The following is a 22,534-nucleotide window of genomic DNA, read 5'->3' as shown; positions in this document are numbered from 1 at the left end:
TGGCCGCTACACATGTAGTGGGTGCTGCAGCAGAGTGCAAGGTTTTTGGCAAAGCTTCAAACCTTGCACTGTCCTGCCAAGCACAGGGCCCCAACACTGGCCCAAGGTGGCCGCTACACATGTAGTGGGTGCTGCAGCAGAGTGCAAGGTTTTTGGCAAAGCTTCAAACCTTGCACTGTCCTGCCAAGCACAGGGCCCCAACACTGGCCCAAGGTGGCCGCTACACATGTAGTGGGTGCTGCAGCAGAGTGCAAGGTTTTTGGCAAAGCTTCAAACCTTGCACTGTCCTGCCAAGCACAGGGCCCCAACACTGGCCCAAGGTGGCCGCTACACATGTAGTGGGTGCTGCAGCAGAGTGCAAGGTTTTTGGCAAAGCTTCAAACCTTGCACTGTCCTGCCAAGCACAGGGCCCCAACACTGGCCCAAGGTGGCCGCTACACATGTAGTGGGTGCTGCAGCAGAGTGCAAGGTTTTTGGCAAAGCTTCAAACCTTGCACTGTCCTGCCAAGCACAGGGCCCCAACACTGGCCCAAGGTGGCCGCTACACATGTAGTGGGTGCTGCAGCAGAGTGCAAGGTTTTTGGCAAAGCTTCAAACCTTGCACTGTCCTGCCAAGCACAGGGCCCCAACACTGGCCCAAGGTGGCCGCTACACATGTAGTGGGTGCTGCAGCAGAGTGCAAGGTTTTTGGCAAAGCTTCAAACCTTGCACTGTCCTGCCAAGCACAGGGCCCCAACACTGGCCCAAGGTGGCCGCTACACATGTAGTGGGTGCTGCAGCAGAGTGCAAGGTTTTTGGCAAAGCTTCAAACCTTGCACTGTCCTGCCAAGCACAGGGCCCCAACACTGGCCCAAGGTGGCCGCTACACATGTAGTGGGTGCTGCAGCAGAGTGCAAGGTTTTTGGCAAAGCTTCAAACCTTGCACTGTCCTGCCAAGCACAGGGCCCCAACACTGGCCCAAGGTGGCCGCTACACATGTAGTGGGTGCTGCAGCAGAGTGCAAGGTTTTTGGCAAAGCTTCAAACCTTGCACTGTCCTGCCAAGCACAGGGCCCCAACACTGGCCCAAGGTGGCCGCTACACATGTAGTGGGTGCTGCAGCAGAGTGCAAGGTTTTTGGCAAAGCTTCAAACCTTGCACTGTCCTGCCAAGCACAGGGCCCCAACACTGGCCCAAGGTGGCCGCTACACATGTAGTGGGTGCTGCAGCAGAGTGCAAGGTTTTTGGCAAAGCTTCAAACCTTGCACTGTCCTGCCAAGCACAGGGCCCCAACACTGGCCCAAGGTGGCCGCTACACATGTAGTGGGTGCTGCAGCAGAGTGCAAGGTTTTTGGCAAAGCTTCAAACCTTGCACTGTCCTGCCAAGCACAGGGCCCCAACACTGGCCCAAGGTGGCCGCTACACATGTAGTGGGTGCTGCAGCAGAGTGCAAGGTTTTTGGCAAAGCTTCAAACCTTGCACTGTCCTGCCAAGCACAGGGCCCCAACACTGGCCCAAGGTGGCCGCTACACATGTAGTGGGTGCTGCAGCAGAGTGCAAGGTTTTTGGCAAAGCTTCAAACCTTGCACTGTCCTGCCAAGCACAGGGCCCCAACACTGACACTGGCCCAGGGTGGCCGTTACACATGTAGTGGGTGCTGCAGCAGAGTGCAAGGTTTTTGGCAAAGCTTCAAACCTTGCACTGTGCTGCCAAGCACAGGTACACATGTACTGGGAAATTGAGGGATGAACTTAAAAACATAACTTTTTATTGAATCAAACAGACAAGACAGAAAACGATAAGCACATCATCTACAGAGCGTAGTAAAGCACAAGGCAAAAACCATGAAAACCAAAAAAAAAGAAATGCGAAACCATCTACAGTGATTGCAACATGTAGTCCAAGGGTGGCGTACTGTAATGAGCTGGCGGCATATACATGGCACGATTGTCAGAACCTTGGGAGGCACTGTAGCGCATGTTTGGTGTGGCGGATGTTGATGCAGGTGGAGTATCACCGATTGGCTCACGGTACATCATGGCAGAGTCAGAGTTGTTTCGGAACTGTGGTTGGCAGTGGTGATTCCGTGTGCTCTGACACCGTGAGCAATTTGCAAAATACAGTTCAGAGGGAGGTCCAGCCACCAACATACCATGCAACCCCTTGTACACTGTTTCGCCCATTAACATCTCGGCCACTGTGCGTTGCTCTGGAGTCATTTTGGCCAGTTGTGCACTGAGATGAACAACAAACGGATCCACCGGCGCAACAGGTCTTGGCATTACCGCACTCGCCATCTCAATCAGTCTTTTCTCTACAGCATCGGGGGAAGCACACCGTTTCCGCTTTCCTCTCTGCATGGGTGTACTGTTGCGTGGTCTGGCTTCCTGTGTGTGTGCCCTCGGGGGTGATAACGTGACATGGGGGAAACGTTGGCTGTTGTCCTGCAACATGGAGAACAAAGAAGGTAAACCAAATATAATCACACAATAAAGGAACATGATACTGTTCATTGAATAGACCACAAAAACAACAGACGCTGAAGTTCGCAAACAATAGGAACAGTCGGACCCCAATTATACATCAAAGCCACACAGTGGGTCATACATTGTATGTATTGTATTGAATTGTGCACTGCGTCATACAAATTCACAAAGTCCTTTGTGCAAAAACAATGTGTTTGTGGTGCTATACTTGGAAAGAACAATAGACATACATTCTACATATGCAAATATGCACAATGCAAAGCTTTTTCACAGACTGCAATTAATTACTGTTCTGTTGGCTGTCTATTGTTCTCCCCTCGTGTACCCAAGAAAGTTATTAGCACTTCATAGTTCATGAATGTGTGAATGGCTGCCGCAGGAGACACTCATGTAAATGAATGCAATGTCATCCAGCCGCGGCGGCCATCCACACAAGAATGAAAGTGACACGCTGCGTGTCGCCAGCACGATGTGTACCCAAGGGGATGTCTGACACGGCCGCTCCCCCGTCTCTGGGACATCATCGCTTCCCGTCTGCGTCCCTTCCGTCACGGTGATTGGATGGAAGGGACACAGGCGTGGAGCGTCGTGGGGGGGCAGACATGTGGAGGTTCTCTAAACCACCTGGGGTTCTCTTGAACATTGGAGGTGCAAAAGCCTGCGAAAACGTTTAACTGCTGCAGAGCGGGCGGTTTCGTTTCTGCAAAACGCCTCCCACTGTGGTGTGCATTAGCCCATTGAAATACATTGGGCAAACGGATGTGAAATACATTGCGCAAGCAGATATGAAAACGCAAACGTTGTGCCGAAACCCATACAATGCGTTTAGTGTGAAAGGTGGCATAGGAAAATTTTGGACTACGACTTACCATGGCTTCGTCCACATCTGCGCATGAATCCTCTGTACCTTCTAACACACGGCCTGACGATGTTGTTGTTGTTTCGTCATCCGTTACCTCTCGCTGGGTATTCTCTGGCCACTCATCATCTGAGGGGTAGGACTGAAGGTTGCCACTTGAGGGACGCATAATCTCCTGGTCCCTGACAAAGGAAAGTATGTCGTAGTACCATAGACGGTCGGGGTCATCTTCAGCGCCAGCACCAGATTTGTTCCTGGCTTCAATTTTTTTGGTTTCCTTAGAAAAAACTGACCGAATGTTAGCGATTTTGCTACGGACAGTCGCAACTGTAGCAGTGGGGTGAATTGTTTGCAGGAACTCCGCAAGTTTCTGCAGCTGAGCTTCCTTCATGTGTTTGTTGTGGTAGTCCTTGCTCTTTACTTTCCACACTGCTGTACAGGTGCGATACACTTCTATGAATTCAGCTAACTGCGTGCGGTTCAATGGGAATTCGTGGTTTTTCCTTGGCGCCATCTGTAACAAGAATAGGAAACATGCATTATGAACAGTACTCCATGTCTGGCCAAATGTATTCACCGAATAAGTGAGCTCATGCTGGGGGCCTGGAGGTCCCCTGTGATCGCCGTCGATTTACTATTACAGCGCTGCATTTTGCATTGGGGAGTGAACTGCTGATTGGCTGGCGGGGGGGAGGGAGCAGGGGAGAGGGTATTAACATAAAAAAGGGGTAAATATAACAATATAAATAATCAGAAAAGGGGGAGGGGAGCACAGGTATGCAGTGTTGTAGGGCCATTTAGCTTGGCCTTAAAGCTGCAGTGGCCAACTACACTTAAAATAGCCTGGTTGCAGGGGGAAAAACATACAGAACAGTTCTACTTACCCCAATGTTGAACTCACGAAGGGACGTACGATGGGCTAAACGTGTACACCTTCCAAAGAAGAACTCCACATCCGAGTGTGCAAACCGATGGTATGATCGAGCGGATAGCCAGCATATTTATAGCCAGGCGGACAAACGAGGGGACTTCCGGTCAACTAACTACTTCCTGTTCAGAGTTCAGGAGACGACGCATGCGAAACGTGCAATGGCGCTTCTAGGACAATAATGGTGTGGTTGGCACTGCACAAAATGATTGTAAACCCATACGTAATTACGTTCGTATTAACGTGTTCATTGGAGAAGTGGGCAAAGATCAGTCCATGCATATGCATACCCACTTTTGTGGTTTAGAATGATGGGCACTTATAAGCCACATGTGCATGGTCTGTGCCCAGGTATAGCCGCCAAAGAGGGCCGCCTTACCTGGGCACAGACCATGCACATGACGGGGAGACCTGGACCCAGGGAGGCACTGCTTGCGCTTGCCTCCCTGGGTCTGCACATGCACAGACGCATGTGCATGGTCTGTGCCCAGGTATAGCCGCCAAAGAGGGCCGCCTTACCTGGGCACAGACCATGCACATGACGGGGAGACCTGGACCCAGGGAGGCACTGCTTGCGCTTGCCTCCCTGGGTCTGCACATGCACAGACGCATGTGCATGGTCTGTGCCCAGGTATAGCCGCCAAAGAGGGCCGCCTTACCTGGGCACAGACCATGCACATGACGGGGAGACCTGGACCCAGGGAGGCACTGCTTGCGCTTGCCTCCCTGGGTCTGCACATGCACAGACGCATGTGCATGGTCTGTGCCCAGGTATAGCCGCCAAAGAGGGCCGCCATACCTGGGCACAGACCATGCACATGACGGGGAGACCTGGACCCAGGGAGGCACTGCTTGCGCTTGCCTCCCTGGGTCTGCACATGCACAGACGCATGTGCATGGTCTGTGCCCAGGTATAGCCGCCAAAGAGGGCCGCCTTACCTGGGCACAGACCATGCACATGACGGGGAGACCTGGACCCAGGGAGGCACTGCTTGCGCTTGCCTCCCTGGGTCTGCACATGCACAGACGCATGTGCATGGTCTGTGCCCAGGTATAGCCGCCAAAGAGGGCCGCCATACCTGGGCACAGACCATGCACATGACGGGGAGACCTGGACCCAGGGAGGCACTGCTTGCGCTTGCCTCCCTGGGTCTGCACATGCACAGACGCATGTGCATGGTCTGTGCCCAGGTATAGCCGCCAAAGAGGGCCGCCATACCTAGGCACAGACCATGCACATGACGGGGAGACCTGGACCCAGGGAGGCACTGCTTGCGCTTGCCTCCCTGGGTCTGCACATGCACAGACGCATGTGCATGGTCTGTGCCCAGGTATAGCCGCCAAAGAGGGCCGCCATACCTGGGCACAGACCATGCACATGACGGGGAGACCTGGACCCAGGGAGGCACTGCTTGCGCTTGCCTCCCTGGGTCTGCACATGCACAGACGCATGTGCATGGTCTGTGCCCAGGTATAGCCGCCAAAGAGGGCCGCCTTACCTGGGCACAGACCATGCACATGACGGGGAGACCTGGACCCAGGGAGGCACTGCTTGCGCTTGCCTCCCTGGGTCTGCACATGCACAGACGCATGTGCATGGTCTGTGCCCAGGTATAGCCGCCAAAGAGGGCCGCCTTACCTGGGCACAGACCATGCACATGACGGGGAGACCTGGACCCAGGGAGGCACTGCTTGCGCTTGCCTCCCTGGGTCTGCACATGCACAGACGCATGTGCATGGTCTGTGCCCAGGTATAGCCGCCAAAGAGGGCCGCCTTACCTGGGCACAGACCATGCACATGACGGGGAGACCTGGACCCAGGGAGGCACTGCTTGCGCTTGCCTCCCTGGGTCTGCACATGCACAGACGCATGTGCATGGTCTGTGCCCAGGTATAGCCGCCAAAGAGGGCCGCCATACCTGGGCACAGACCATGCACATGACGGGGAGACCTGGACCCAGGGAGGCACTGCTTGCGCTTGCCTCCCTGGGTCTGCACATGCACAGACGCATGTGCATGGTCTGTGCCCAGGTATAGCCGCCAAAGAGGGCCGCCTTACCTGGGCACAGACCATGCACATGACGGGGAGACCTGGACCCAGGGAGGCACTGCTTGCGCTTGCCTCCCTGGGTCTGCACATGCACAGACGCATGTGCATGGTCTGTGCCCAGGTATAGCCGCCAAAGAGGGCCGCCATACCTGGGCACAGACCATGCACATGACGGGGAGACCTGGACCCAGGGAGGCACTGCTTGCGCTTGCCTCCCTGGGTCTGCACATGCACAGACGCATGTGCATGGTCTGTGCCCAGGTATAGCCGCCAAAGAGGGCCGCCATACCTGGGCACAGACCATGCACATGACGGGGAGACCTGGACCCAGGGAGGCACTGCTTGCGCTTGCCTCCCTGGGTCTGCACATGCACAGACGCATGTGCATGGTCTGTGCCCAGGTATAGCCGCCAAAGAGGGCCGCCTTACCTGGGCACAGACCATGCACATGACGGGGAGACCTGGACCCAGGGAGGCACTGCTTGCGCTTGCCTCCCTGGGTCTGCACATGCACAGACGCATGTGCATGGTCTGTGCCCAGGTATAGCCGCCAAAGAGGGCCGCCATACCTGGGCACAGACCATGCACATGACGGGGAGACCTGGACCCAGGGAGGCACTGCTTGCGCTTGCCTCCCTGGGTCTGCACATGCACAGACGCATGTGCATGGTCTGTGCCCAGGTATAGCCGCCAAAGAGGGCCGCCATACCTGGGCACAGACCATGCACATGACGGGGAGACCTGGACCCAGGGAGGCACTGCTTGCGCTTGCCTCCCTGGGTCTGCACATGCACAGACGCATGTGCATGGTCTGTGCCCAGGTATAGCCGCCAAAGAGGGCCGCCTTACCTGGGCACAGACCATGCACATGACGGGGAGACCTGGACCCAGGGAGGCACTGCTTGCGCTTGCCTCCCTGGGTCTGCACATGCACAGACGCATGTGCATGGTCTGTGCCCAGGTATAGCCGCCAAAGAGGGCCGCCATACCTGGGCACAGACCATGCACATGACGGGGAGACCTGGACCCAGGGAGGCACTGCTTGCGCTTGCCTCCCTGGGTCTGCACATGCACAGACGCATGTGCATGGTCTGTGCCCAGGTATAGCCGCCAAAGAGGGCCGCCATACCTGGGCACAGACCATGCACATGACGGGGAGACCTGGACCCAGGGAGGCACTGCTTGCGCTTGCCTCCCTGGGTATGCACATGCACAGACGCATGTGCATGGTCTACCTGGGCTCAGACCATGCACATCCAGGTCTCCCTGGGTCCAGGCAGTCCATGCAGCATACAGGCAGAGACACACACAATTAACAACACAGCACACCAGAATACGACATTTTGCCACTTCTCCTCAGGGTGGTTCTCCATACAACATGGTGGACCACCGAGTCTGTATAATAAGTGCACTAATTAGTGGAGGAAGGGAACATTAAAGTAGAGATGTTGGAAACAGACACATGTTGGATACACGGTAGGTAACTGTTGTACATTTGATAGTCAATAAGAACATCAATTTCCTGTAGCAATCATTTTATCCTGCCAAGTCACTGCACCTGACCCAGTAAAGTAGTCCTTGTATTTGTCCCTGTTGGTTTTTGCCTCGTAGGTGGGATTGTGTGAGGAACCGCTGTGCAACGGAACCATCCCCGGATGTGCCCTCCACTCCGCCGCCACAACACTTCCATTTTCAAAATCCTCCTGGTCTACCATTGTCGGTGGGCAATACCGTTGCACGTTTTTCTGCCGTAGGAAATTGTGCAGAGTGCACGCAGCTTTGACAATGACCTCCACTTTATCTGGGTCCACATTGATAGCCGTGAGGAAAACCCGAAAACGCTGTGCCAGGATCCCAAAAGCATTTTCCACAACACGTCTAGCACGCGATACCCTGTAGTTAAAGATCCTTTTCGGCTTGTCCAGTCCACGTTGAGGAAATGGCTTCACAAGATTCTCACCCAGAGCAAAAGCCTCGTCAGCCACGAACACAAAGTTTAGATGTTCCACTGTGTCATCATTGTTTGGCAGTTGCAGCTGTTTCTTCTTCAAGCGGCGGTTGAATTCAGTTGCCTCCATTACACCACCATCTGAGACACGGCCATTCTTCCCCACATCCACCATCATGAATTCATACCGTGCATTTACAAGCGCCATCAGAACCACACTGAAGAACCCTTTGTAATTGTAAAAGTACGAACCACTGTTGGGAGGTGGGTTGATACGCACATGTTTTCCATCCACTGCACCTCCACAATTAGGAAAATTCCAGATCATGTGGAAATCATGGGCCACTGCCTGCCACTCTGATGCATCTTGAGGAAACTAGAAATAAGGAGAAATACATGGTTAATCATCTGAAAGTACAATGTCGTAACAAAGGAGAAAAATCACTACAGAATAGGTTGCCAATGTAAACACTGTCATTTGCACAAGCGTTTCAGTTTGACGTTCAGTTTAAAAAGTTATCACTCGACAGCACACGCAAAACACACAATCCAGAAACATAAGTACATACCTTGACGTACTCGGGCATCAATTCCGACACAATAGCAGCACACGTTTCGGGGATGATTCTACCCAATGCCTGGGGTGAAATGGCAGCTGTAAACTTTAGATCTGCATATGAACGTCCGGTAGCCAGGTAGCGAAGGGTCACTGATAGACGCTGTTCTGCAGTAATAGCTGTTCGCATCACGGTGTCCTGCTTTGTTATCTTCGGCCCGATGCGCTCCAGCAGTTCATGAAAGTTAGCGTCTGACATGCGCATGTAATTGCGAAAGTCATCAGGATTGTTCTCACGCAACTCACGGATCAGACCCATGTGTCCCAACTCTTCCCGTTGTAGCAACCATTTCTTGCACCATTGTCGTCTCTCTCTCCTCGTCCTCCGACGCTTTGCTGCCGCCCTTCTCCTAGCTACTGCAGTCAATAGCAAAAGTCCAACAAAGGTCTGCAGACGATCTGGCTCGTACACATCCATGCTGACTCCTTGCTTGCAAAATGGCGAATGACACGCTCGCTAATCCGATCGGGCTTTTGTTTGCGGAACACTTCCGGCGTATTAATATTCCGCACGGAAGTACTATCCCTCACTCCTTATAACCTGCCCCTATCGCTATCGAAAACTAAACGAAGGTATAAACGAAAACCAAAAAAGGAAGTTTCGTTTCGTTTCAAGCAACCCTTCGACCCTGGAAAAAACGAAACCATCAGTATCGACAGCAAAAACGTACCCGTGGGTGGTGATTTTAACCATACGATCGATTTCTTCTATTTCGATAAGTATAAATGGTACAATCGAAACGAAGGCAAAAACGAAGGCAAAAACGAAACGTGTATTCCCAGCATTAGACTGCTTGTTTTATCCATGGTTAGATCACCCTATTGTTTTAACACAGATTAGCCTGGAAGCCACTAAATGCAGTATCTACATGGATGCTATCTCTACTCCTATTCAAGAACAATAAAAGCAGCACTAGGAGCTCAATATGATTTTTTTTTCAAATTCTGCTAATAATATTCCCATTCTTATATGGTGGGATGTTCATACAGCAGTTATTGTGTTTGTTTAAGCTGTAATTTAAGCTTGCGGTAACTAGGGTTATGAGGGTCAACTTGGAAAATGTTTAGCTTATAGGAGTACTATTTTGCCAAAAACACACTTAAAGGAATACTGTAGGGGGTCTGGGGAAAATGAGTTGAACTTACCCAGGGCTTCTAATGGTCCCCTGCAGACATCCTGCGCCCGCGCAGCCACTCACCGATGCTCTGGCCCCGCCTCCGGTTTACTTCTGGAATTTCAGACTTTAAAGTCTGAAAACCACTGCGCCTGTGTGCCGTGTCCTCGCTCCCGCTGATGTCACCAGGAGTGTACTGCGCAGACACAGACCATACTGGGCTTGTGCTATACACTCCTGGTGACGTCAGTGGGAGCGAGGACACGGCAACACAGGCGCAGTGGTTTTCAGACTTTAAAGTCTGAAATTCTAGAAGTTAACCGGAGGCGGGGCTGGAGCATCGGTGAGTGGCTGCGTGGGCACAGGATGTCTGCGGGGGACCATTAGAAGCCCCTGGTAAGTTTAACTCATTTTCCCCCGACCCCCCCTACAGTATCCCTTTAAGGCTCTCAGACTTATTCAAAATTGTAAGAGGCAACTGTATGTTATTTTGTTCAAGGGAGTGGAAAATTACTTCATATGGCTTGTGCATAGGTATTAAGAAAACCAAAGCACTCATTAATGTTGCAATGTTCAAAATTATACTGTTAGCAAGAAGTCAATGATTTGATACAAGATGTGTCACCAAGAAATAATAGATCAGTATACATGTAGTAAACAATAAACAAATATATAAGCAAAGAGCAGCATATAAAGAGTAGCCACAAGTAGCTAATCTGGCAACGAGGTAAAATATCACTATGGAGAATATACAAACTAATGAATCAAAATGATTCAATGCACAGATATATATATATATATATATATATATATATATATATATATATATATATATATATATATATATACAGTGGCTTGCAAAAGTATTCGGCCCCCTTGAAGTTTTCCACATTTTGTCATATTACTGCCACAAACATGAATCAATTTTATTGGAATTCCACATGAAAGACCAACACAAAGTGTTGTACACATGAGAAGTGGAACGAAACTCATACATGATTCCAAACATTTTTTACAAATAAATAGCTGCAAAGTGGGGTGTGCGTAATTATTCAGCCCCCTGGGTCAATACTTTGTAGAACCACCTTTTGCTGCAATTACAGCTGCCAGTCTTTTAGGGTATGTCTCTACCAGCTTTGCACATCTACAGACTGAAATCCTTGCCCATTCTTCTTTGCAAAACAGCTCCCTCCAGCTCAGTCAGATTAGATGGACAGCATTTGTGAACAGCAATTTTCAGATCTTGCCACAGATTCTCGATTAGATTTAGATCTGGACTTTAACTGGGCCATTCTAACACATGGATATGTTTTGTTGTAAACCATTCCATTGTTGCCCTGGCTTTATGTTTAGGGTCGTTGTCCTGCTGAAAGGTGAACCTCCGCCCCAGTCTCAAGTCTTTTGCAGACTCCAAGAGGTTTTCTTCCAAGATGGCCCTGTATTTGGCTCCATTCATCTTCCCATCAACTCTGAACAGCTTCCCTGTCCCTGCTGAAGAGAAGCACCCCCAGAGCATGATGCTGCCACCACCATATTTGGCAGTGGAGATGGTGCATTCTGAGTGATGTGCAGTGTTAGTTTTCCGCCACACATAGCGTTTTGCATTTTGGCCAAAAAGTTCCATTTTGGTCTCATCTGACCAGAGCACCTTCTTCCACATGTTTGCTGTGCCCCCCACATGGCTTGTGGCAAACTGCAAATGGGACTTCTTATGCTTTTCTGTTAACAATGGCTTTCTTCTTGCCACTCTTCCATAAAGGCCAACTTTGTGCAGTGCACGACTAATAGTTGTCCTATGGACAGATTCCCCCACCTGAGCTGTAGATCTCTGCAGCTCGTCCAGAGTCACCATGGGCCTCTTGACTACATTTCTGATCTGCACTCTCCTTGTTCGGCCTGTGAGTTTAGGTGGATGGCCTTGTCTTGGTAGGTGTACAGTAGGGCCATACTCCTTCCATTTCTGAATGATCGTTTGAACAGTGCTCCATGGGATGTTCAAGGCTTTGGAAATCTTTTTGTAGCCTAAGCCTGCTTTAAATTTCTCAATACCTTTATCCCTGACCTGTTTGTTGTCTTCTTTGGACCTTATGGTGTTGTTGCTCCCAATATTCTCTTGGACAACCTCTGAGGCCTTCATAGAGCAGCTGTATTTGTACTGACATTAGATTACACACAGGTGGCACTCTTTAGCCATTACCACTCATCAGGCAATGTCTATAGGCAACTGACTGCACTCAGACCAAAGGAGGCTGAATAATTATGCACACCCCACTTTGCAGTTATTTATATACAATAAGCATACATTTTAAAAAACACAAGGACATTAAATAGATATAGACCATTTTCTCAAAGATAAGAAAAAAGGGGGATATATGAATAACAGGTAATAGACAAAGGAAGGGAGTTGCATGAAAAGTCCTCATTCATCCCGTTAGGGGAGAGGGTCTAAAACTCATATATCCAATAAAACTCACATTGGGATAATTTATTAAAGGGGACCCCTCTGCTCCAAGCCACAGAAACCTTTTTCAATAACCTGAAAATTACATTGACCAGCTAACAAGAAATGACTAGTTACAAAGCAGTCTAGATTCGGACCACAAATAATCACTCCGATGCAGCTTTAAACCAGAGTTCCCCAACTCTAGCCTCAAGGTCCACCAACAGTTCATGTTTTGCAGAAAACCACAAACATGCACAGGTGGGGTAATTAGAGTCTCAGCAGAGCTGATTAACTACCTCTGTGGATTTCCACAAAACATGCACTGTTGGTGGGCCTTGAGGACAGGGTTGGGGAACACTGCGTTAAACCACTAGATCAGAGTAGTCTATTTTACAATATATTTTCATAATAATTAGTATAATTTTGTATCATAATAATTAGCGTAATTCCCAATCATCTCAAATTTATTTGCACCTTAATAACAATCCTACTGACTAATTTGGACTTCAGTACACATAAATTTGGGAAAGACATTTAATAAACACAATAAAAACTTAGCTGGCACTGGCATGTAGCTGTTGTAAAAATTAGCTGGCAGGCTAAGAGTTAAGAAACAATCCATTTTTTGCTTTTTTACTAAAGGTACTCAAGAGATCGTAAAAGAAAAATATGTGCATATCAGGCTCTCTGACCCAGTATATGAAGGTGATGGAATAACAAATGCAAGCCATGTCACTTGAAGAAGTCAAAAGCAATCATAGGAAACACACTGGAGTGTTATACATATGACTGCTTGCAGAAGACTCAATTTTCTCCTTATTGTTCAGTTCCAGGACCATCTACATGCAGAATCTGGTCAGGCACACATTGAGAATTCTGTCCACATGACTGTAATCCCTATTTCTGCTCCGCAAAAGCAAGGAACCCCTTTAAAAAGCAAAGAAACATAGTGTAGTAAGTTGGGATATCAAGAAAGAGGTAAAAGTATTATACTTCATGGGTTCACAAACAGGCAACCAATACGACAGCAGGACGGGAGACTGGCCTTCCCTCTCTCAGTGTGGATGATTAAACTAGAGACTATAAGAAAAACTGAATCAATCTCTTAAAATTGGGAGACAACTCAAAAACAGAAGCAAAGCAGCCAATAGACCCCTAACCACAATAAGGGGTATGGAAGTTGCACCTTGAACTGCAAGAAGTGTCTGCTAAAAATAATACTAAGTCATATAAGTAATGTAAAAATAGATTATACATTTACTTGCCTCCAATAAAAAATACTAAGGCTAATATAGACACACAAAAAACATTATCAATGCACTTGACTACCTGTTTCATGGCTCACGCTTCTTTCACAAGTGTGTAGTTGGTGCAAAAATATATGAAAGCTGAAAGGTGATTTCTTCTGATCTCATAAGATACACCTGAAAGCCCCATCTACACGATACGATTCTTTATACGATTCGATTACGATTCTATTTACGATCCGATTAAATCCAACATGTCCGATCAGGATTCGATTCAATTCAATTCGATTTGCCATTGCAAAACAATGGCAAATCGAATTGAATCGAATTGAATCCTGATCGGACATGTTGGATTTAATCGGATCGTAAATAGAATCGTAATCGAATCGTATAAAGAATCGTATCGTGTAGATGGGGCTTTAGACTCTATAGACTCTACTTTGCCTCAGCCATAGACCTGGAGTGATTTAATTGCTTGAACAGTGCTTGAAGTGCTTTAATAAAAAAATAATGTGTTACCACACCAATCTTATTGTTCCTTAGTCGAGGTAAGTAAATGTATATTCTGCAATTTTTATATTACTGATATGAGGTAGTGTTATTTTTAGTAGGTCCTTCTCACAGTTTAATGTGTAGCTTCCAGACCCCTCTCCGGGTTTAGGATAACTATAGGCTGTTTCAGTTTATCTTTGTATAGATCCTTTCCAAGATCTGATTTTGTAAAGAAGAAAGGAAATGCTGAAAATCCTCCATGAGGAGATGGACTAGTCCAAAACCAGTCATATATTTACTACCTTTTAAAAGAGTCACTTCTGCAAGAAATGTAAATCCTATACATGTGTTTACTAGCATTTTAAGTTTAAAATAATTTTGTGATAGAGACCCTGTAACAGCTCCAGAGGAGCATCTGATTTTATTTCCACCTGTAGGCTGTCCAGACAACTGCCTTTATCACAATGAAGTACTTTATAGTCTCCTGCAGTGTTTAGATAATACTGAGTTATTTGGGGCCATGTAACTAGAATTTAACATTGTGAGCTATTTTATGGCCGCCAAACTCAGCGCCTAATTTACCTGTTCCATAGGGATTCACTCCGTGCAATACCAACCCATATGGTCCAAAGGATTGGGGGTACCCCACAAAGAGCACGTGTCCACAGTTATGGTATAAGGTAATCCCCGCTTTTGGAGCCCAGAAAGAAGTGGAGGTATATTCTGCAATGCAGCAGGGAAGCTTGGGGTGGAATTTTGAAGATCTCTGTAATGTCAAGAGAGCTCTCAATGTTTGCTTCTCCTCTAAGTGAAATGGGAAGTGGGGTACCCTTTTCCACAAATGGTTAAAAGTAAACAAAAAAGGGCACTGTTAAAAAAATGTTTAAATTCCTAATTAACAATACATGCTTGCCTTTTATTATTGATTCCATGCCATTTCCGATCTTGACTGAAAAGTCCAATGCATGTCCACACTTGCTGCACTACTGTTACAAAACAAGTCAACAACCAGCAGCACAGCTTCAATATGGGTATCTTACACTTAACCACTTTGTCCTCCTTGACGTATAAAAACGTCAAGGAGGACAGGCGCGCTCCCGCGCGCTCCCGCGCGCTCCCGCGGCCGATCGCGCGCGTGCACGCGCACTTCCGGCCGCGGAGTCGGTAGCCACGGAATCAATTTATCGGGCTATGGAGCCCGATCATTGATTCCTCTCCCCCGCTGAAAAAGCTACAGCTTCTCTCGGAAGCTTCGCTCTTTCTGAAGCTGTGTCTCTCTAAGCGTACATTGTACGCTTAGAGTGACGTCATGTAAAAAAAAATCGAGATTGCCATCTTGTGGCCAAAAAGTAAAACTACAAGTAAATTCCCAAAAACATTACAATACACCAATATTTCCCCAAATAAAACACTTTTATATGCCACCCTCCCAAAAATGCCCACATAAAATGTTTAATAAAAAAAAACAAAAAAAACATTACTATAAAAAAAAAACATAAATATTTACCTAAGGGTCTAAACTTTTTAAATATCTATGTAAAGATGAAATATTTCTCTCTATTTTTTTTTATAAGCTTGTAAATAGTGATGTATGCAAAACGGAAAAAATGCTCTTTTATTTCCAAATAAAATATTGTCGCGATACATTGTGATAGGGACATAATTTAAATGGTGAAATAACCGTGACAAATGGGCAATAACAATACGTGGGTTTTAATTATGGAGGCATGTATTATTTTAAAACTATAATGGCCGAAAACTGACAAATAATGAATTTTTTCATTTTTTTTCTTATTCTTCCTGTTAAAATGCATTTACAGTAAAGTGTCTCTTAGCAAAATGTACCCCCCAAAGAAAGCCGAATTGGTGGCGGAAAAAACAAGATATAGATCAGTTCATTGTGATAAGTAGTGATAAAGTTATAGGCTAATGAATGGGAGGTGAACATTGCTCGGATGCATAAGCTGAAAACGACTGAGATGTTAAGTGGTTAAAGAGTAACTGTGGGGCATAAAATCAAAAAATTGTTTCTTTATTTTTATCTGGTAAACAAGTAATAAGATTGCTAATTAGGCAATCCAAAAGTTAAAATCACTATTACTTTTCTTGTTGATAAATTATCATTCCCCAGTTTACCTGACTCTTATTTGGTACAAAGAAAATTTGGTACACAAAAGAGAAGTTGCAGGGCATGCTGGGTTGTTTTTTTTTTTTTTGCTTCTCTACTTCCCCTCAGACATAACTAATGAAGCCTGATTGGCTGAAGCCTCTTTCCCTCCTGTTTTCCCCTCCCACACCTCTGTTCCTCTCTGATTGGCCAACATTTCTCAGGCTGAAACAATGCACTTTCTATAGTGAAGAGTGGGCGAATCCGGCAGAGGAGACTAAGGGCGGATATTACATCAAGACTGGCTTCAAAATAGCCACAGTAAATATGGAAACTGTCTAGAATAGGATTCTCTACTTTTCCTATATAAAATTCACAGGAATCATTACGTGGACAGTGCAATACTTATGTTATGTAAGTAGAGCAAGTATTTATCTACTTATATATTTGTTTTTTTTTCCTGAGATAGTATGGCTGACAGCTCCTCTTTAAGCCTTGTACACATGCCTGACTGGGGCTGAGGTGGCCATAACGACCAGCTCAGCCAACCACCAGGCTTGTGTATGGCACCAGATGACCCCTGATGCCCAACCTACGAGTGATCTGCTTGACCGATATACCCAACCCCAGCAATGCTGATCCCATTGTTCTTGGTGCTTCTGCTCCAGCCATGTGATGTCACACATGCGCGGCTTGTCCACCCCCTGCGCAGCAACACTACGCGTCATCAGCTACATATCTGACACATGTGTGTGCAGCTCAGCCCAGGAATGTTACCCAACAGGATCAGCTCCTGATCCCTGACAGGCAACACCAGTTGGGCATCTGTAAGATAAGTAGTAAATTCATGACACTCAAAAGTGAGTCCAAAATTGTATTTCTATGAACCCCTCTAAAAGAAAACTACAGAAATGATAGCATCCCAGACAAAAAGAGAGATTGTTAATAAAGCAATGTGTGTATCAAAATTTAAGGATATAGTGGAAACAACTCTGGAAAATAATATGCTCTTGGATTTAACTGAGGCCACACTGAAAGTAATACTGTCCTATTTCTTCGACTGGAGATATGCTTTAAAAATGGTCACGAGCTTTGCCTTTGAGGGATATAGCTAGTGCCAAAGTTAATCCACCAGGCAATGGTATAGTTCCCTAAGGTCAACTATATTTCTTGTAATGCAACAGTTGATACTAAGTTATTATATAAATTTTCCAGTGCACAATAAATAAGTTGTCAGCTCATATATCAAATATATAAAAAGTTAAAGGGGAGTTACCTCCTCCCTTTCAGTTTTACATGGACTGCCAAGTGCCCAGACCATCTGTTCATCATTGCAGGACATCTCAAGGATACATGGACTTGGTTATCTTCGCTGAAATGGGAGCTTTCCTGCCAGTATTAGCCGTATGTTTGAGTTTATGCCATTCTGTCCTAATTCTTTGACTGGAGGTCAGAAGCTTAGAAAACAAATGTAATCTTTTTGTTTATGTTTATCACTCTGCGTTCCACAAATTAGTATCAAAATATGATATTTTTTTTTACTTATCTGATTAGAATGGCTGTTTTTTTGCAAGTGAATTTGGCATGAGCAGGATGTGGGCAATTATAGACACCTACTAACATCTGCACAACCAAAATCTACAGCAATGAGCCACAACATTAAACTACTAGTAGGTGAAGTAACTACTATTGATTATTTGGTTACAATGGCACTTCCAAGGGTTAGGATACACTAACTACTTCCCCTCCCACGGTACAAGTGTCTACGTCCCTGAAAATCTCAACTGAGCTCCAAGAGGCATAGATCCTTGCCCCTCTTTCCTCCCGTCACGCACGTGCACACGTGGCCCCCCGCTGTTTAAAATTGAAATGTTTGCTGTTGCAATAAGCAACAGTAAATGTTCCATTGTAAAAAGACAGTTACTGTCATTTCTTGTTGGCTAGAGCACAGCTTGAGCTGCAGTCTAACTAGACAGGAAAATGTGTGAAGACATCTAGTGGCTAAAAAGAATATTACAAAAAAAATGTAAATATACAACTCCTATCCCTATAATAAGCCCATTAATTCATTATGCTCCCTCCCTGCCCCATATGACACAACTGATGGAATTTAAAAGACAATACATAAATTGTTATGCTAGGAACTTAGCTTTTAAAATATGTATGCTATTAGGGTGTATTACTGTTATTTTTTGCAAATAAGGGATTACGTTATTGTTAGAGTACACAAAATCACGTAATGGGAAAAAATACGCCTTTATTTCCAAACACGACAGTGTCGCCATATATTGTACTAGGGACATAATTTAATTTAAATTTAATAACCGGGACAAATGGGCAAATAAAATGTGTGGGTTTTAATTACAGTAGCATGTTTTATTTTAAAACTATATTAGCTGAAAACTGAGAATTAATGATTTTTGAATAAAAACACTGAATAGATCATTTCAGTGTGATAAGTAATGATTCCACAGAGAGTTTAATGTGTGCATTAAACACCAAGTTAACACCTGACATATCTGGCTTAGCAAATTTGGCCTTATTGGCTATTCATGAGGCAATGCTCGTGCAAATGTGCATTTGCTTTCGCATGCCAAATTATGCAAGAACAAAAACCAATACCGCAAAGCGGTTGCCCTGCGGGAATTAGTTCATGCTACATTAACACTATCCAGGAACGCTACGGGGAGGCTTCCCAATGCCCCCATACAACTGGAGAGCCGCTGGGCCCCAAGCTCTCTCACTGCTCGGAGACCACAGCGGCACCCCGGAGGAGGAGGCTGGGGGGTGCAGGTGACCCCCCCAAGCAAGGCCAATGCCGGGGAGGGCCGTCTGCACCCACCTCCTAAGATTAAAAGCAGGCACTTACCTTAACGTCCATTGCGTTCTGCTACTGATCATGACTTGGGTGCAACGCTTGCATGAGCATTGCCTCATGAATAGCCAATAAGGCCAAATTTGCTAAGCCAGATATGTCAGGTGTTCACTTGGTGTTAAATGCACACATTAAACTCTCTGTGGAAGCATTTCATTTCTATCCCCTCTTTGGAGGTGTGTGGTGGATGGCTTGTTCTAGGTGGTATGAGTGAGTTGTCTGCGCCCGTCCTCCCCCCCCCCTGGAGTGCTGCGTGTGAGCCAACCCCGAGCTCCACAAGCTTGGGGTGATGCATGCTTCATTCCTTTCTTATGTGTCGCACCTAAGTCATGCTCAGTAGCAGAATGCAATAGACGTTAAGGTAAGTGCCTGTTTTTAATCTTAGGAGGCGGGTGTGGATGGCCCTCCCCAGCCACCTCCTCCGGGGTGCCGCTGTGGTCTCCGAGCAGTGAGAGAGCTTGGGGCCCAGCGGCTCCCCGATTGTATGGGGGCATTGGGAAGCCTCCTTGTGGCGCTCCTGGATAGTGCTAATGTAGCATTAACTAAATCCCGCTTTGCGGTATTGGTTTTTGACTCTGCATGATTTGGCATGCGAAAGCAAATGCATATTTGCATGAGCATTGCCTCATGAATAGCCAATAAGGCCAAATTTGCTAAGCCACATATGTCAGGTGTTCACTTGGTGTTTATTGCACACATTAAACTCACTGTGGGAGTGATAAGTAATGATAAGGAATTGCTGAATGAATGTGAAGTGTGAAAGCGCTGAAATGTGAAAATTGCTCTGGTATTTAACCACTTCACCTCGAAAGGTTTTTCCCCTTAAAAAAACAGAGCAATTTTCACCTGTCAGCGCTCCTTCCATTCATTCGCCTATAACTTTATTACTACTTATCACAACTAAACAATCTATATCTTGTTTTTTTTTCACCACCAATTAGGCTTTCTTTGGGGGGGTACTTTTTGCTAAGAATTGTTTTATTCTAAAAGTGTTTTATTAGGAAAAAATAAGAAAAAAATTGAAAAAAATCTAATTTCTCCGTTTTTGGCCATTATAATTTTAAAATAATACATGCTAACGAAATAAAACCCCACACATTTTATTTGCCCATTTGTCCCGGATTACTGCAATGTTTAAAATTTTTCCCTGGTACAATGTATGGCGCCAATATATCATTTGGAAATAGAGGTGTATTTTTTCAGTTTTGTGTCCATCCCTGATTACAAGCCCATAATTTATAAAGTAATAGTAATATACTCTATTGACATACAAATGAACAAATTTCAGTCCCTAAGGTAACTATTTATGTTTTGTTATGTTTTTTGTAAAGTAAAAAAAAAATATTTTTTTTTTCAAAAAAATATTTCCAACTATTGGGGAGTGTTGGAGGTCAAGGGTTCATTTAAAAAGGAAAAATAGGATATAATAAGGTCCTTTAGTGAAAAAAAAATGCAGAAGTAATTTTACTATTTGGCCACAAGATGCCCTTGCAGGTGTCTTCTGTATGCGTACTATTAGTACGCAAACCGTAAGCACTGCGTGGACGGGTTTTGTGAATGACGGCGCCGTCTAATCGATGGCTGTGGTCATTCACACGGGGACTTAGATCAATGAATAGGAATTGTGGTCCCATTCATTGATTTAGTGGCTACCGATCAGCGATTACGACCGGTGGTAACAAGCACGGGGGGGGGGGGGGGGCGAGCGGGAACGCGCGGGGGGAGAGTTGTAGTAGCTTTGTCCCTGGCAATCAATTTGTAGAGATCCGCACTGCTTCAAAATTAATCTCAGTTTATTGAAAGATTAAAAAGACATACAGATTAAAAAGGACTGTAGAACTAGACAGTCTGCTGTTTGAGGCTCCCGCTTTTTTTCCCGCTTGCCCAGTTCTGAGGAGAAAGCTCCACTCGCATATATATATATATATATATATATATATATATATATATATATATATATATATATAACAAATCAACCAATCAGGAAAGAGACGTAAATTAGTGGATATGATGGGGAACTGCTACTTGCTATGCCAACCACTCCCCACATGTCCACAAATCCCGTCCTATTGGTCAGCAAAGTTGAAAAGTAAAAACCTTAGTATGGCACATTAAAATGTCGCCATATACATCAACTTTGTGTTACCAAATAGGCCACACAAACAAACAAGTTACTGTACCCCTGCGATTGTGCAGAAATGATCTATCGCCGCTGGTAAGCAAACATAGACCTGCCGCCGACCAATCAGCATACAGTGCGTTAACTGACGCGTTATACGCATGACCTACTGTAACGCGTAAAACATATGCGTCCGTCAGTCCGACGAGTAAACATATATAAACAAGCAGCAAGGATCTTGATGCGTAGAGGGGGAGGGGGTTCAATGCATAAAAAGGTTTGGAACATCATATCAGGCAATAGAAGTTGTGTGGCCAATGCCTAAATGGAAAATAAAAAAGAAACAATAACCAAGAAATCTCTCAAACTTATAGATAGCACTGTATACAAATAGGCAGAGCAACTACCAATCAAAGCGTAGGTCATATTCTTGATTAAAAAGACACTGAAGTGAAAAAAAATGATGATATTATGATTTGTATGTGTAGTACAGCTAAGAAATAAAACATTAAGATCAGATACATCAGTCTAATTGTTTCCAGTACAGGAAGAGTTGAGAAACTCCAGTTGTTATCTCTATGCAAACAAGCCATTAAGCTCTCCGACTAAGTCTTAGTCGTGGAGAGGGCTGTTATCTGACTTTTATTATTTCAACTGTAAGTGAACTGTTTACTTTTTCTCTGCTAGAGGAGAGGTCATTACTTCACAGACTGCTCTGAAAGACTCATTTTGAATGCTGAGTGTTGTGTAATCTGCACATATTATAGTAGAATGATGCAATGTTAGAAAAAACACTATATAACTGAAAATAAAAGTATGAGAATATTTTCTTTGCTGCTAATCTTCTAGTAATTATTCATAGTACACAACCAATTCACTATATCATATTTTTCTCTCTCGCTTCAGTGTCTCTTTAAGACCAGTGTTAACTGTATCCAGTTCCCTTATCCATCTTGCTTCAGTTTTTAACAATTTGAGCAGACGTTCACCACCCCTTATATCAATCGGTACATGATCAATAACACACCCCATGAGTTGGTTAACATTAATGTCTAAAAGTGGTGAAGTGTTCAGATACAGCTTGTTCCATATTTTTGGTCCGTATCACAGTATACAACCCAAATGAAATCACACATAAATCTAATTCTGTATCTTTTACCATTCAGGGGATGAGAAAATTAATCACCTTTAATTAGACTATTCCATATATGACAATTGAGGCACGGAAAGGTGCCGCACTGTCTCAGCAATCCACGCTTAGCACTGATATC

General features: G+C 45.6%; 1 protein-coding gene across 1 annotated transcript; it reads right to left on the bottom strand.

Annotated features, from left to right (window-relative positions):
* Nucleotides 1-7,815: 7,815 nt before the first annotated feature.
* LOC137570786 (putative nuclease HARBI1) lies at nt 7,816-9,154 on the bottom strand. The gene is made up of 2 exons (XM_068279502.1): nt 8,819-9,154; nt 7,816-8,625 (listed from the first exon to the last, which is right to left on the bottom strand). Exons 1-2 carry the CDS (start codon nt 9,122-9,124, stop codon nt 7,816-7,818), a joined length of 1,116 nt encoding a protein of 371 aa, XP_068135603.1. The 5' UTR covers nt 9,125-9,154.
* Nucleotides 9,155-22,534: the final 13,380 nt, after the last annotated feature.

This window comes from Hyperolius riggenbachi, chromosome 4 (genome assembly GCF_040937935.1).
Source record: "Hyperolius riggenbachi isolate aHypRig1 chromosome 4, aHypRig1.pri, whole genome shotgun sequence".
Lineage (NCBI taxonomy): Eukaryota > Metazoa > Chordata > Amphibia > Anura > Hyperoliidae > Hyperolius > Hyperolius riggenbachi.
This window is presented reverse-complemented; position numbering and strand designations above follow the sequence as displayed.